The following is a 15443-nucleotide window of genomic DNA, read 5'->3' on the forward strand; positions in this document are numbered from 1 at the left end:
CTTTGTGCTTCTCAGAAATCAAACTGAGTACATTCGGGGCATTATTTTCTTTCAGTAAGTGAATTATCCCTATGTAAATATGTGTTTAATTTCCATTAGGTCCTAACTAAAGTATCTGTGGATTTCTTCATGGATGATTTAGAGCTTATTCTTCCCTCTCTTTCACATTAGGGTGCCCTTAAACATGGGAATACATAGAATTTCTTCTGCAAGAAAAAAGCCTTAGGGTGGAGATGAATTCTTTAGCTCTTATTTCAGTCTGATCATGTTGTTGATCAAGAGTGTATAAGCTGACCCATGACCGCCAGTGGACGTGCCAGTGAGCACAGGCACCAATGGACATTCAGCTGTGGATGGACATTTTCTCCCTTCAGCAACATAATGTAACAAACGAAATGTGCACACAGACCAACTATGATTTCCCCCCCACCCCACCCCCAGTTGTCACTGTAGGCAATATACAAAAACATTTTCATGAATAAAAGGTTCTCAAAGACTGTTCTCATATGCAGATTTAATCATGTACACAGCCTTTACAAAGAAAATGGAGCCAGATGTGGTTCACCATTTATAGTTACACAGATGGCTCCAAGCACAGAGGAATACAGTAAATTCAAAAGGAATTCCTCATGAAACTCCAGTGGAATGTAATCCTAAATTTAGAGGGAAGATAGCAGTGGACTAAATTCAGATTGACTTATGCTGATTTACACTAGTATTTTGTGGGTTTGGAAAAACCAGGCTGCTAAATTGTTCTTAATTTAAACACATACAGCTTCTGATGTTTCTGCCAGATTAACTGTTGGTGATCTTTTTGCTGGTACTAATGCTATTGGAACACTACTGTTTCTAATTTTTGGCGTCTGATATAATGTATAATTGTGACTATTTCATCATGCTAATTTTTTTTTCCGGGTAGTACATGTTTTTAATAATACAAGACCCACGCGCGCGCGCACCCCCCCCCCCCACACACACACATACACACACACCCATATACCCACATACATACATATGTGTGTGTTTGGTTTATATAATTTGACTAGACACAGAAATTATATTTGGTCTTTATTTTAAAAAATGAAAATGTAAAGGAATATTCTTTAATATTTAAAGTGCATATTTTGTTTGGATTTCATTTAAGTCTAGGTAATTGTACCTTTGATCAAATTAACTTAAAATATTGGTATATAGGTTCATGCATTTTTTAAGGTTCCATATGTGAAATGAGAACATTGATAGAAGAAACAGATGTCATATTTAGAGAAACTTCTAGAATTTCATTTATTTTTAAGTTCATATTATTTTAAATGCAATAAAAGCATTCAAAATGTAAAATAGATACATAATTCTGTTCCTTTGAAAGCTATGCCTCCCAGAAAAGTACCTCTTTTGGAATAAAACCTCAAGACTAGCTGGGAGCAGCATTAAGGGCAATTTTCAATAATAAGTTTTTCTTCCATTTGCTTCATCATCAGTACAAAACCAGATTTTATAAATTTTTGTTTCATTTACTGGGTTTAAAATAAGGAGAAGGGTCAAAGCTGCTGATAATTATTCAGTCATATCAAGCTTCACAGATAATAGTTTTCTGCTGAAATACAGATCAAGATCAGTTTTTCCAAAACCTGGCTATCACCTGCAGAAGCTTTATAAAACTCTGGATTCCTGGGCCCCAAGATCTTCATTTTTAAATTTCCCCAAGTGCTTAGTATAGCTGGTCCAGCACCAGTGTTTAGTTTATCAGCATTTGGAAAACACTGGCATAAACGAATGTTGGGATTTAATCATGAGTGGATTTTAACACTGGTTTAAAATCTTCATCATTCTTACCAGGGTGTTCTTACCAGGTTTTCATCCCAATCACATTACAAGTAAAACTTTGTTCTTAGCCTGTTAATGCGGTTTAGTTTTTTAGGACAAAAACTCCATTATCACTACTTCATAATAGCAGAGTTGCCGTCTTGTATTTCGGCGTGTTATCATTTCATGGCTGAAATTTTGTGAATATGGTATTAGCACGGACTCTGTAAAAGTTTCAGATTCTAGAAGTAGAGATCAGGTGGCGAGCCCCTTTTTCTCGGTTTTAAGAGGGTTTGTATGTGGGAGAGAATAGTTTTATCCGAGGCTGATGGCTGAGGTTTGGAACTGCGGATTCCTCTGGAGTATGTACAGTATCTGAATTCCTTTACTAGTCCCACAAAAGCTGCACGCTGCCAACTTTTCTGACTGGAGAGCTCTAAATTAAGGCCAGTTCCTTTGCTCATCCCACAAAGCCTTTCATGTTTCCTAACCGCAGCCTGAGAGAGGCGCCTTGGTTTCAACAGCAGCAGACCAGCATATGTTTACTTAATTCCTAAGACATGATGACAGTGGTCTCTGTGCCACTAAAAGCTTTTCTCTTTCGCGTTCTCGGTCGAGGCCGATCTCCAGGCTCTCCTCTGCATGTCATGTGTGTTTTGCAGTGCCTTCAGTGCTGCCCACGAAGAGCAATGGAAGCTAAAGGAACAGCAGCTCAAAGTGCAGATCGCTCAACTCGAGACTGCCTTAAAGTCTGACCTAGCAGACAAAACTGAAATCCTTGACAGAGTCAAAACCGAAAGAGGTACATACAAAACCACTACCGACTTGTCTCAACAGCCATCCACTTCCATGCGTTTCGCGGTCACTTGAAATTTCCATTTACTCAGCCTCGCGTAGAAGCCCAAGGAATTTTTTTTTTTTTTTTTTTTTTGGTCAGAGATACTGTCATTTAGGTGGTCTTTTAATTTTTTTTGTTGAGCCTTCTTGTGTTCAGCAGTCAACAAGCATTTCTTGAGCCAGGCACTGTTCTAAGTTCTGGGGATACAGCAATGAGCAAAGCCAAGGCCTTGCCCTCACGCAACATAAATTCTACAGAGAGAAACTGACAGCAATTAAACAAACATGCCACATGTCAGGTGGTGGCAAGGGCAGTGGGAACAAAAACAAAGCAGTGTAAGATGACAGAGTAGAGAAATAGTTGCTTACTGGTTTTGATAGGTCAAACAGGGACGATCTCTGTGATAATGAGATATCTAAATCTACTCTGTGACAGTGAACTTAAATACCAGGAAGACTTGCCAAGATGTCCCTGCTAAAATAATAATCATTAATAAGTTTCATGTCACAGATCTCACCCCTCTCATCTCAGGGAAATAAAATAATCATAATTAAAGTAGATGTCTGATTTACTAGATTATACACACAAGTGCACAACAGGGGAATTGAATTATTTGCTTCAAATGTTGTATCTGTTGTTCATCCACTACGCAAACCAAGTGATGTGATAATAAGGTTGCTTCTTTTGAACATTTGTAATTCTGTTGCATGCAAGCGTTTCAAAGTTTAATGCAGGCTCCGTTAAAAAAAAAAAAAACCAAAAACAAACAAATTACAAATGTAGTCAGTACTCTATTTATTGATTTAGCTCACAATGCCATATTTTATTAACTATAAGAGAGAGTTTTTTTCCCATTTTGACATCTCTGAAATTGGGATGCATCTTATAAATGATAACATTTTAAAATTATGGTCTGACTTTTTCCAACACTCTAGGAAGACTGTAATCAGAACATTTCTTACAATAGATGTAGTCTTAATTTCAGTGAAACATATGTGCAGTATTTATTTGCCAAGTGGTTAAATTTCCTGAAAAATTATTTGTGAATTTTTCTCAAGAATATTGTGAGGAGAATGAAATGGTGACATGATTGGTGACCGGGCAGGTATTTAAAAGTTTTGATGTCAAAGATGTATCGTTCCTGATTTTAATGTGGTACTTAACAGAGTACTTTTGTTTAATAGTTGCTCAGTAAATTCTTGTTGACTGAAGGAAGGAGAAGCACTCTATATTTCCCGCTTTTTTCCAAAAACAGATATAAACTGCTCTGAAAAGAAGAGAAATGAAAACAACCTGTCTTATTTCTGTGCTTTCTGTATTTCCCTAAATATCAAGAATTTCAAAACTCTTACCTCTAAACATCTGCATTGGTCTCTGGAAAGAAACTCTTAAGGGAATAGAATCTTGGTGGTCTTTTTTTAAGACCTATCTGTTGTTGTTTAGTTATTTCCAAAGATTCTTTTAAATTATTAAAATTACAGTTGCAAAGTTATTTTAATCCACCGAATCCATTCTTATTTTTTTCACTAGCTTTTGTGTCTTCTTGGATTTTTGAAAGATTAAAAATAATTCACGTATACCATTAAAAAATCCAGTGAACAAAAAAATTTCTAGAAGTCACTCACTCCCACACCCCACAAGATAATCACTATTAATATGTTTATGTTTGTCCTTCCAGAGTTGTTTGTATGTGCACAGGTACAGTTTTTATAATGTGCTTTTTATCTTTACTATGTTATGAAACCGTTCCTTGAGTATAAGTATAAACCCACATCATCATCACTTATAATGTCTGTCCTGGTTTTCCATGTGAGGATGTACAAAAAATTGCTTAACAATCTTCTACTGATGAATTTTTAAAGAGTTTCAGTTTTGTTAAGTATCATAAACATCTCTCTACACAAATCTTTACACATTTATTCAGTTGTTTTCTTAAGAAGAATTGCTAGTACTGAATCTTTATTTTTAAGTCAACTATTATTTTAGTTATTTTGCTTGAATACCCGAAGTTTATAAGTCTAATGACTGAAGTTTGGGATCGTTTGGTGAATATGTTACAATGGATTATAAGAAAAATATTACAGCCTTGAACCATTTTTTTTCTGGGAAGTACTAAACAAACAAAAAAAAATTGAAAATCTCTTTATAAGGAAATCTTTCAATATGTAGAAAGTTCCTTTTTGTCTTACAGATTTTGAAATTGTTTCATTCCACTTTGAAGTCTCTTCACACATTTACCTTTTCATTTGTCGAGTATTCTTTGCCAGAAGATGTTTCCCTGGCTTCTTAGACTCATTCATCTAACTGGCAAATTATTTTTAGAGAATACTCACCTCTTTATTCAAGGTACAAATTAGTTTCAGATTGTGTGAATATGTGGGGGAAGAATATGTAAATGCAGTTTGCATTTGGTTAATGCTTAAATTAACTGCATGTGTTTAAGGGCCCTGCTTTTGAAAGTTCCTTTCTATCTTTAGCTGAAATGCATAATTCAGCATAATGCATATGGTTATATTGATCACAGCTGAAGATATTAGCACAAAGGAGCTCTGAAAATTGTTTAGTTGGATTGTTCTCCGCACTCTGCTTATTAATGGTGTGCTTGAAGAACATAATTTTAAAAGAGTGAAATGTTATCCCATTTGAATAAAATGCTGTTTAGCTTAACCTGCTTTTTGTCAAATCATAAGGTAAGGAGGTTATTTTTCATCTTGTACAGGATGCTTTGATTTTTCTTATTATAATCCAGCAAGGCTATCTCTTGTTTGAACTACATCGTCTCCGGGCTTCTTAAAGACCCAGGAGTTGTATCCCCAATAAACAGTTTGAGAAAGGAAAAATATTGTGGATAATTCTACATAAAATCTAGTAGAGAGAAAGTTACTCATATTCAGTAATGTCTTCCCCCACTAATAAGCTGTTTTCCCACTACTAACACCCTAGTTTTAAAAAAATATCCATGAAACGGGGACATTGTTGACACAGAAATCAGCAAAGGAAGAAACATTTGAATAAGTTCATGTATACCTACTAGCATTTCATTCTCAGAACCCTGCTCTGAAATATTGAAAGAAGAGAGAAACAAGAGCATGAAAATAGTAATCAGAAAACGCTCTATCTGGGGGAAGGGGCAATAGTCCTGTCCTTTACACGTTACCTCGTCATCAGAACCCCTAACCCGTTTGCAGGCCAAGAAGGAAACTACCTCTAGTTTTATCTTTTTCTTACTATTTTTACCTTTTTTCTGTTACCTAACCATTTCTATCTAGATTTTTTAACCTAATCAACAGAAAATAAAGTGTTCTGCATTCTTACCGTACTCTGTAACTGAACAAGTTGTTTATCTCCTCTAACAATTCATATTTACTATTAATCCTAATTTTGAGTTGAAAGACAAATAGTTGACCTTTACCTTCAAAATTTCCAAGTACTGTTCACACTTGTGAACTCTTATTTAGGTCACTAAATATTAGCAAAAGGATAACCTTTTAACTTTTCATCGATAAGATAAAAACATTTATATATTTGATATTAAAATGTCTCTGCATACTCTAGAGTCACTTTTTTTTTTTTTTTTACTTTTTAGTTTTCCAGGAAATATGTGACATTAAAGATATCCAAATTTAGTCCATTTCTTCTTAATTATGTAATTTACTATTTTTACTTACATGTAGTATATATATCCCAAGTTAAGTCTTGGGAACACAAAAGCATTATAAAAGTCAGAAATGTATTTTTGTATAACATGCATTCAGCGTGCAAATGTATTATGCAAAGAATTCTTGGCAAATGTGTTGACTTGCTTTTTTTAAGAAAAGGAAACAAAAATGTACAACTTGAAGACTTTTGGTAAACACAAATCTTTGAAACTAGGATGAAATTAGTGGAGACACTTTGGATGACATGGTTTAGAGTTAGTGAACGGGGAGCCAAAAAGGAGGACACCTGACCCCGACAATGAACTCTGTTGAAGAGTACGCTTAAGAACATGAGACCAAAGAATAGATTTGTTAGCTTGCTTTTTTTTTTTTAAGTTAAGCATATGTTTAATGCAGGGAGTAAAAAATTCGTCTCTTCATGGATTTATTACTATTTTCTGTAGCTCTGCTCTGTGCTCCTGATTGTGGGTCAAGGCAAATGAGAACCTAGGTGAATGTAACCTATCTCTATTCCTTAACGAGAGCTCTGAGTCCATGTCTTACTAATTAACAGCATGAACTCAATGAATAAAGAACACACATGAATTATTACTGATGCTACCATGCCCTGGCTAAGAATCCATTCCTCCTATCTTAGCAGATTTGTTCAAAGTGTGGTTGATTAGAATTACAGATTTCGTTATTACCAAAGAAATTATGTTGTTTTAATAAAAAGACTTAATGCTAAATTGGAAAAAGAAAACTCAAGGAAGTCAATTAAAACACTAAAAGACAAAAAAAAAAAAAAAACTTTTTTTTTTTTTTTTTGCATGCCTTTCAGGACCCTTAATAAGTAAGTAAAAATCATAGATTTAGAAACATATTTTCTTAGGTATTTTAGATAGAATGTTCCTTTGAAGTCCCAGAGGCCACAATTTCCTTATATTAATACTATGAACTTCAGTCTTCAGTTTTTGATAAGAAACTGGATCATATGGTAGACACATGATCGTGTTCATTTGTTCCTCATTCTCCTGCTGCCTTTGTCTAGGTGCTAGCATAATTTCCTCTCTGACCAGAGCAATGCTAGATCCAGCTTGGTGTGTATCAGGAATTAAATTAATTTTAAATGTGTTCTTACCTCATGCTCTCTTACCTTTCTAATGGCATTGACTTTATTTTTAAGACCAAAATGAGAAACTCATCCAAGAAAATAGAGAACTACAGTTACAGTATCTGGAACAAAAGCAACAACTTGATGAACTTAAAAACCACATGAAGTTTTACAACCAGGTGAACTATTTTCTTATTTAGGAGATTAACTCCAAATCTGTATCTAAATATTTTATACACAGAGGAAACACTGTACTACAAAGCAAAAGAAGACAAATATATTACTTGGTTTATTAATTCATGGTCATTACGCAGCTTGCATTTCAGAAGCAGATTCTGAATAGTCGGAATGTCTCTTTTACTTAGTTTATTAATTCATGCTATCAGGCAGCTTATGTTCCGTGAGGATAATCTGCATAGTTGGAATGTCTCTTGTACTTTCCATTAATATCTCATTGTGAGCTTTTACTCACTCTGTCTTTTGCAGGACAGTGATATTAATGCTGATGAATTGAGTGAAGCTCTCCTGCTTATAAAGGTAACTTTCTGAACTTCACCATGAATTTCATGTCTACATATAACTGTTTCAGCATAATGATGACCCTTGTCTGTAACCCTTATACTTGGAGAATAAATTATTCAGGAAAGTGGTCAGGTGACATTTACTTACAGCATATACATATTTCATAATGACATCAAAATTACATTAAAATAGACCTCAAAAACTCTTATTTAAAGCACTTTCTCCAACTGTACAAATATTTCACTTTTACACACCTCACTATAAAACTAATCAACAATTTTGTCCTAAGAGACCTTGGTACACCCTATTATCTTAAGTAAAATATTGAATTATAAATGTTACCAGAAGATATTTTTTCAGTTCTAGGATATTCTGTTATTTATAAGAAGACACGAGAAAATACATTTCTTTCCCTTTAGATCAACACTGTGTAGCCTTTAATCAATTGAAGAAATAGAAATAAATGTACATGATTCTTCTTTATGTCATGAAGTAATAAACTGGTTTTTGAATTCTCTGTAATTGTTCCAAATGTCTATCTAAATATATTTTCTGTATCAGGATTGTTTTATTCCTGATGGAAAATGGAAATATATCTGTTTTCAATTAATGATTTTTCCTTGCCATATCTATATTAATTCACATGATTATATTTTAGAAACTCTTATTTCAGTAAGAAAACATGTTTTTATTTTAGGCTCAAAAGTCACAAAAAAATGGAGACCTTTCCTTTTTAGAGAAAGTAGACAATAAAATTAACAAAGATCTAGAACGCTCCATGAGAGAGCTACAAGCAACTCATGCAGAAACGGTGCAAGAGCTTGAAAAGACACGAAACATGCTAATTATGCAACATAAAATTAATAAAGATTATCAGGTAAGGTGCAACACTAACTCGGGAAAATAGATTTTCCTTAATAATCAACTGATGATGTACTTTTCTAAGCAGTGTTATGTATTATCATCTGTTATAATCTCTTATCATTTATTACCACATGCCTGGAATGTGGCCTCGTAACTAGGTACTTAAGAGTCAATAGTTGGAAAACAAACTATATTTTTTTTAAGTCCCTGGTTTTAGAGACCAAACACCAGCAATGAATTCACCTGTGCTCATATTAGCACATTCTGCAAATGGGTTATAGTTATCCTGAAGTCCTGCCACAACCACGTGTGATTGTAGCCTGTAACAAACGGGAAAATCACCTCCATGGGAAGGGATCTCGGGTTTTGTTAATTTTACTTCTGATTTATGAACATTGCCAAGCATAATTTTCTAAACTGTGAGCTGTTTCAGAAAACCATGGTTTACAGCTCCTGGTATCTCCAAGATCTAGGAAAAGGCTTGTCATAGTCACTTTAAAAAATGAAAATGGAACTAATCCTAAGTCTTGAGACTTGTTATCTCCTCTTTTTTAGATGGAAGTTGAAGCAGTGACCCAGAAGATGGAAAATTTGCAGCAAGATTATGAACTCAAAGTGGAACAATATGTTCATCTTCTTGATATCAGAGCTGCACGCATTCAGAAACTAGAAGGTACGATGCGCACAATTCTTCGTCTACAGTAACTAGACGAGTAGAGTTTACGACAGTTGAAAATGTCGTCCAAATCTACACTCACAATTTCTCTTTGCTCTATTTTTTTTTTTTTCCAATTCATAGCTGTAAGGAGAATTTACCAGAAAGGTTGTTTTTATCTGATTCTTTTCCACTCAAGAATTTTTAGTAACTTTCTACTGCTTTTTGGATCCAGTGTTGCAGGCAAGATTTCAAAGTAGTTTATGGAGCACGGCAGAACTAACTTTACCACCTCATTTCGAGTTTCTCTTCTCAGCAAGCTATGCCTCGCAGCCAGACAAGTCGGCTTGCTCTTTGTCAGATTCACCTTTCTCGGTCCTACCACGGGATCTTTGTTCCGCCTAAACCTCCTTTATAGCCAACGTACGCCCTTTTTACCCTGCTTCGAAATCTAACCAAATGCAATGCATGCCTGTGCCAGGAAGCTGGCTCTCATCACTCTTAACCATTCATGCCTCTACTTGAAATGCCCTTACAGTGGTTTCCAGATTTAGGCAAGTATGAAAATCATGTGGGAAACTTGTTTCAAATGTAGCTTCCTGGGCCCTATCCCTGGAGATCCAGGGGCCCATGATGCTGCTATATTTAGAAATCCAAGCGACTCAGACGCAGGTGCAAGACCACACTTTGAAAAACACTGCCTCGGTACTTACCATCCTTCCTCTTATGTACTCGGAAAGTATGTTTGGGGACTGTATTATGGGAGTGTTCTTTATTGTTGGAGTTTTGCATGTTCCCTGTGATGGCAGGATACGTTCTTCGATGCCAAGTACTTTGTCTCTCTTTCATGTCCCCTGCCATACAATGTTTAATGTATGGATCTAGGCCAGCAGTAATTCTCCACTCTGAAAAATCACTGAGGATCCCAAGGGCCTCTTGCTTCTATGGGTCATACTTACTATACTTCTAGTAAGAATTAAAAGTGAGAAATTTGGAAAATATTTATTTTATGTCATGCTAAAATAACAGTAGTAAATCCGTTACATGTTAACATAAATTACAGTATTTATTTTTAAAAAGCTGTATTTTCCATACCAAAAAAAAATAGTAAGAAAAGTTACACTGTTTTAAATTGTTTTCCTTTTTTTTTTTTTTAATTGTTTGACATTTTTACAAACTTTTTGGTGTATACCTTAATAGAAAACAGCTGGGTTTTTAAACCTGCTTCTGCATTCAATCTGTTATGATATCACACATCATGTAGAGTTTGGGAAACTCCATCGTACACTTGTGAGAGAATAAGAATGAAAAAGGCAAATGACATGTCAGGATTGTTTTAAAAATAGTTTTGACCTCACAGACCTCCAAAATCCGTTTCAGGGACCCTCAGCATTCCCAGACCACACTTTGAGAACCACTGCTCTAAGCAGAAGGGTTCGATCTGCCTGAACAGGGTTTTCCAGCAGTCAAAGAGCAGTATGTACCTTTTATTTCAAGTAGTACTCAATAAAAATGTGCTTAATAGAATTTTCCTGAATCACACGGAGGTCACGTAGCTTGGGATTTTCATTCCTTTTGGTCTTACTAAAACTTCACCAATATATATTATCAGTCCCCAATATTCACTGATTCATCCCATAAACCTGCTCAAGCTCTTCCTGCATGCTAAGCAAAGTGCTGGTCAGTGAGAAGTCAAATAGGAAACAAAGCTCGGGTCCCACCCTCAGCGAACTCAGAAGATGGAGCAAGTAAATAGAGTATCCCTTCCCGGGAAGAGTGGGAAGCTAGGAAACACGAAAGATGCGGAGGATACGTTGAGGAGAGATGCCTACTTACACCTGAAGACTCGGGGAAGACTGCCACGCAGTAGGTTTGGAGTCTCCGAAGGCTAGAGAATTCACCACTAAGTAAAAGCAAGAAGGGCCTTCCAGGAAGTAGAGGAGGCAGATAAAAATGCCCTTAATGTGAAGGGCTGCCATTCATTTGTAAATGAATGGCACCACTCCTGGTTAATAAGGGGAGGAGGATCTCCCGGCAAGGCTGGAGAAAACCAAGTCATCCAGGCCCTGCTTGCCACCCTGAGGAGTTTTGTTTTTGTTTTTAAATTTTTTTTATGATTTATTTATTTTGAGAGAGAGAGAGAGAGAGAGAGAGAGGGAGGAAGCACAAGTCAAGGAGCCGCAGAGAGAGAGGGAGAGAGAGAGAATCCCAAGCCGGCTCTGCACTGTCAGCACAGCGCCCGACACGAGGCTTGAACCCACAAACCGTGAGCTCATGACCTGAGCCGAATTCGGACCTTTAACCGACTGGGCCACCCAGGTGCCCTTGCCCCCCCTGAAGAATTTTAACCTTAATTACCTACCTAGAAAACCACTAAGCAGTGTTTAAGGTAGACAGTAATACACCAGAACTGCATTTGGGAGATTATGCTGTAGTTACTAGGAAGAGTGAGTAAGATCTGAAGTAAGGAAGCACTTTGGGTTCCATCATAATCTGGGTGGTAAACACTGGGAGTGTAAGAAAGGTAGCATTAGTGGACAGAGAATGAACAGGGGCAAATTTGTAACGACTTAGGAAACACTATTGAATACTAGTGATGTGGGGAGAATTAAGAGAAAGGGAAATTAGAATGATCCCGTGGTATCAAGCTTGGGCAACTGGATGGATGCTGACATCAGCGCCTGAGATTCAAAGTACAGAAATAACTGGAAGAGACTACTCTTCGGTGTTAGATGCATGCTATTTTGGATATATCGAGTTTGAAGTGCCAAGGGGATATCTAGACAGAGGGCCCAGCAAGGCATCAGATCTCTGGGTCTGGAATTCAGGAAATAAATCTGAATTAAAAATAGAAAGCTTAGGGTGCCTGGGTGGCTCTGTCGGTCAAGCGTCTGACTTGTCTCAGGTCATGTTCTCGGGGTTCGTGGGTTCGGCCCCACCATGGGGCTCTGTGCTGACAGCTCAGAGCCTGGAGCCTGCTTCGGATTCTGTGTTTCCCTCTTTCTCTGCCCCTCCCCCACTCCTGCTCTGTCTCTCTCTGTCTCTCAAAAATAAATAAACGCTAAAAAAAATTTTTTTTAATAGAGGAGAGTCTTCAGCATATTTATAGTAGCAGAAGTCATAAAAGGGGGAGATTACCCATGAGAATATGTCATCTAAGGAGAGGATAAAAACAGGACCACAGCAAATGATGAGAAAAGGAAAGAAACCCTAAAAGAATGACACGAGAGGTAAAAGGAGAAGCCAGGTTGATGATGACATGGAAACCAAGGTAGGACAGAGGTTCAAAAAAGAGAAAGTGATCATCAGTGTCAAGGAAGGATAGAAACCACCTAATACAAGGACCAAAGCCCATTCAATCTAGCAATTAATTCGTTCCTGGTGACCTATTCTGGAGCAGTTTCCTAAGAAAAGTAAGGCAGCTACTATTCGCAAGAAGTTGAAGAAGAGTGTCTGTTAGATGTGGAGTTGTAGACTCCAGTATACATTATTCTTTCCAGAAATGTGGATATAACATGGGGATAAAATGTGTATCTAGAAAGAGATACATCTGTGGCTCCTGAGTGGCTCAGCTGGTTGAGCGTCTGACTTTCGATTTCAGCTGAGGTCACAATCTCACAGTTTATGACTCTGAGCCCCACCGTGGGGCCCCAAGCTGACAGTGAGGGGGCCTGCTTGGGATTCTCTCTCTCTCTCTCTCTCTCTCTCTCTGCCCCTCCCCCGCACATGCTCGCTCTCTCTCTCTCTCTCTCTCTCTCTCTCTCAAAACTTTAAAAAAAAAAAAGAGAGATATCTGTTTAAAAAAACAGCTTTGTAGAAGTATAATTAACATACTTTAAACTGCACGTATTCAAAGCATACAGTTTGGTGAGTTTTGGGCCCATGGATACACTATGAAACCATCACCATAATCAAGACAATAAACATTATCCATCACCCCTAAAAGTAGGAAAGTATGTATTTCAATAAGCTGAAGGGAAGGAGCCAGCAGAAAGAGAAATCGACTTTAAAGGAGAGAAGGTAATAAAGCAGAAGCAGAGGAACAGGAAGAATCCAAATATTTACCTCAGCTGTACTTTCAAAAGCCTTTTCTTCTTTTTTTCTTTTTCCTCTTCCCTGGTACAGGCTATATTCTAACTTGAGTTGTAATTTTGTTGTTAATAAGCGATGTCAAAACCAAGGACGAATTTTTGTATAATACAGTATTACTCACAGAAAAACAGTGTGGTCACAGAATTTAAGATTGAGACTCTTCACCAAAAGCACTTTAGCTTCCTACCACTTCAAAAGCCAGTTTGTATCTTCATATGTCAATATTTAAAAATATCTAAACTGTGTGTCTTCTCTTGCAGCCCAATTAAAGGATATTGCCTATGGCACCAAGCAGTATAAATTTAAACCAGAAATCATGCCAGATGACTCTGTTGATGAATTTGATGAAACCATTCACTTAGAACGAGGCGAAAACCTATTTGAAATCCATATCAACAAAGTAACCTTTTCTTCTGAAGTTTTACAGGCGTCTGGAGATAAAGAGCCTGTCACTTTCTGTACCTATGCTTTCTATGACTTTGAGCTACAGACCTCTCCCATAGTGCAAGGCCTCCACCCAGAATATAACTTCACTTCTCAGTATCTTGTTCATGTTGACGACTTATTTTTACAATACATTCAGAAGAATACTGTCACTCTTGAGGTCCACCAAGCTTACAGCACAGATTACGAAACACTTGCAGCTTGTCAGCTGAGATTCCATGAAATTCTAGAAAAAAGTGGTCGCATATTTTGCACAGCAAGTTTGGTTGGTAAGTACAATCTTATAAGCTTTGGATGTGTGAGTCACTAATTTGGTGTATAGGTTACTATGATGCTCTACATTAGTATCTTTTCTCGTACGGATTCAAGATCCCTTGAGGCTGTTGGACAGTGTTCTCTAACTGAGCTGCCCAGAATAGACTGGACTATCCTAAATGTCATTGAGGATATCAGTGCGATGGCTATTACTTTTTTAAAAGCTTCTAAGTGCATGTATTTATTTACCGTATTGATACCCTTTTTTGATCAAATGTTGTAGTACATTCATCAAATATTCTGTAAGATCATTTGTTATCACTGTTAGCAGGCATTGGAAATACAGGGGTCGGTGCTAAATAAGACAGAGCCCCTGCCATCGTGTAGCCTACCTTCTAGAGGGGAAGACAGGCCATAAAACAAATATATATCTCATCAGATGGAGAAAAATGAACAGGATAAAGAGAGAGAGAGAAGATGGCGAACTCAGACAAAGACATCCCTGATGGGTGACATTGGTAGAGACCTGAGTGAAGATCCATGACAGGATCCGGGGAAAGAATGTTTCATGCAGTGGAAACACCAAGTACCAAGGTGGAGGGACAAGCATGACATATTGGAGGAGCAGCGAGAAGGCCAGCGGCTAAAGCAGGAAAGCGATTAAAACAATAGAAGGATGACTACGCCAAAATAAGGCCGTCAGAGGAAGGCAAATAGCATATGATTTCACTCCTATGTGGAATTTAAGAAACAAAACAAATGAGCAAAAGGAAAAGGAGCAGGGGCGAACCAAGAAACTCCTTACTGTAGAGAACAAACTGATGTTTACCAGCAGGGAGGTTGGGGGGGGGGGGTGGTTAAATAAGAGATGGTGTGAAGGAGGCACGTCTTGTGATGAGCACCAGGTGTTGTATGGAAGTGTTAAATCACTAAATTCTACACCTGAAACTAACATTACACTGTATGTTAACTGACTGGAATTTAAATAAAAACTTTTTTGAAGATACACTATAAAAAGAAAAACAGAAAACCAAGGGGCACCTGGGTGGCTCAGTCAGTCAAGCATCCGACTCTTGATTTCAGCTCAGGTCACAATCTCACAGTTCAAGCCCCATGACAGTGCGGAGCCTGCTTGGGATTCTCTCTCTCTCTCTCTCTCTCTCTCTCTCTCTCCCCCCTCCCCCCTTCTCTCCCTGCCCCTCCCTTGCTCTCTCGCTC

The 15443-nt window shown here is 37.3% G+C and overlaps 1 protein-coding gene across 2 annotated transcripts in view; it reads left to right on the plus strand.

The window, feature by feature from the left end:
- The window catches only part of LOC147573465 (protein fantom-like), a 76189-nt gene that overhangs the window by 3834 nt on the left and 56912 nt on the right, over positions 1-15443 (plus strand). The window contains exons 1-6 of one of the 2 annotated variants that reach the window (XM_086689414.1): positions 2666-4987; positions 7466-7572; positions 7880-7930; positions 8613-8792; positions 9335-9452; positions 13787-14239. In XM_086689414.1, coding sequence (XP_086545540.1) covers positions 4912-4987; positions 7466-7572; positions 7880-7930; positions 8613-8792; positions 9335-9452; positions 13787-14239 — 985 coding nt within the window. In that variant the 5' untranslated portion in view covers positions 2666-4911. Of the gene's footprint in view, positions 1-2665; positions 4988-7465; positions 7573-7879; positions 7931-8612; positions 8793-9334; positions 9453-13786; positions 14240-15443 lie in introns of those variants that run through there. The other variant, XM_086689415.1, reaches the window with a different exon arrangement.

Source organism: Puma concolor, chromosome E2, assembly GCF_028749965.1.
Source record: "Puma concolor isolate L17-30 chromosome E2, mPumCon1.1.hap2, whole genome shotgun sequence".
NCBI classification, from domain to species: Eukaryota; Metazoa; Chordata; class Mammalia; order Carnivora; family Felidae; genus Puma; species Puma concolor.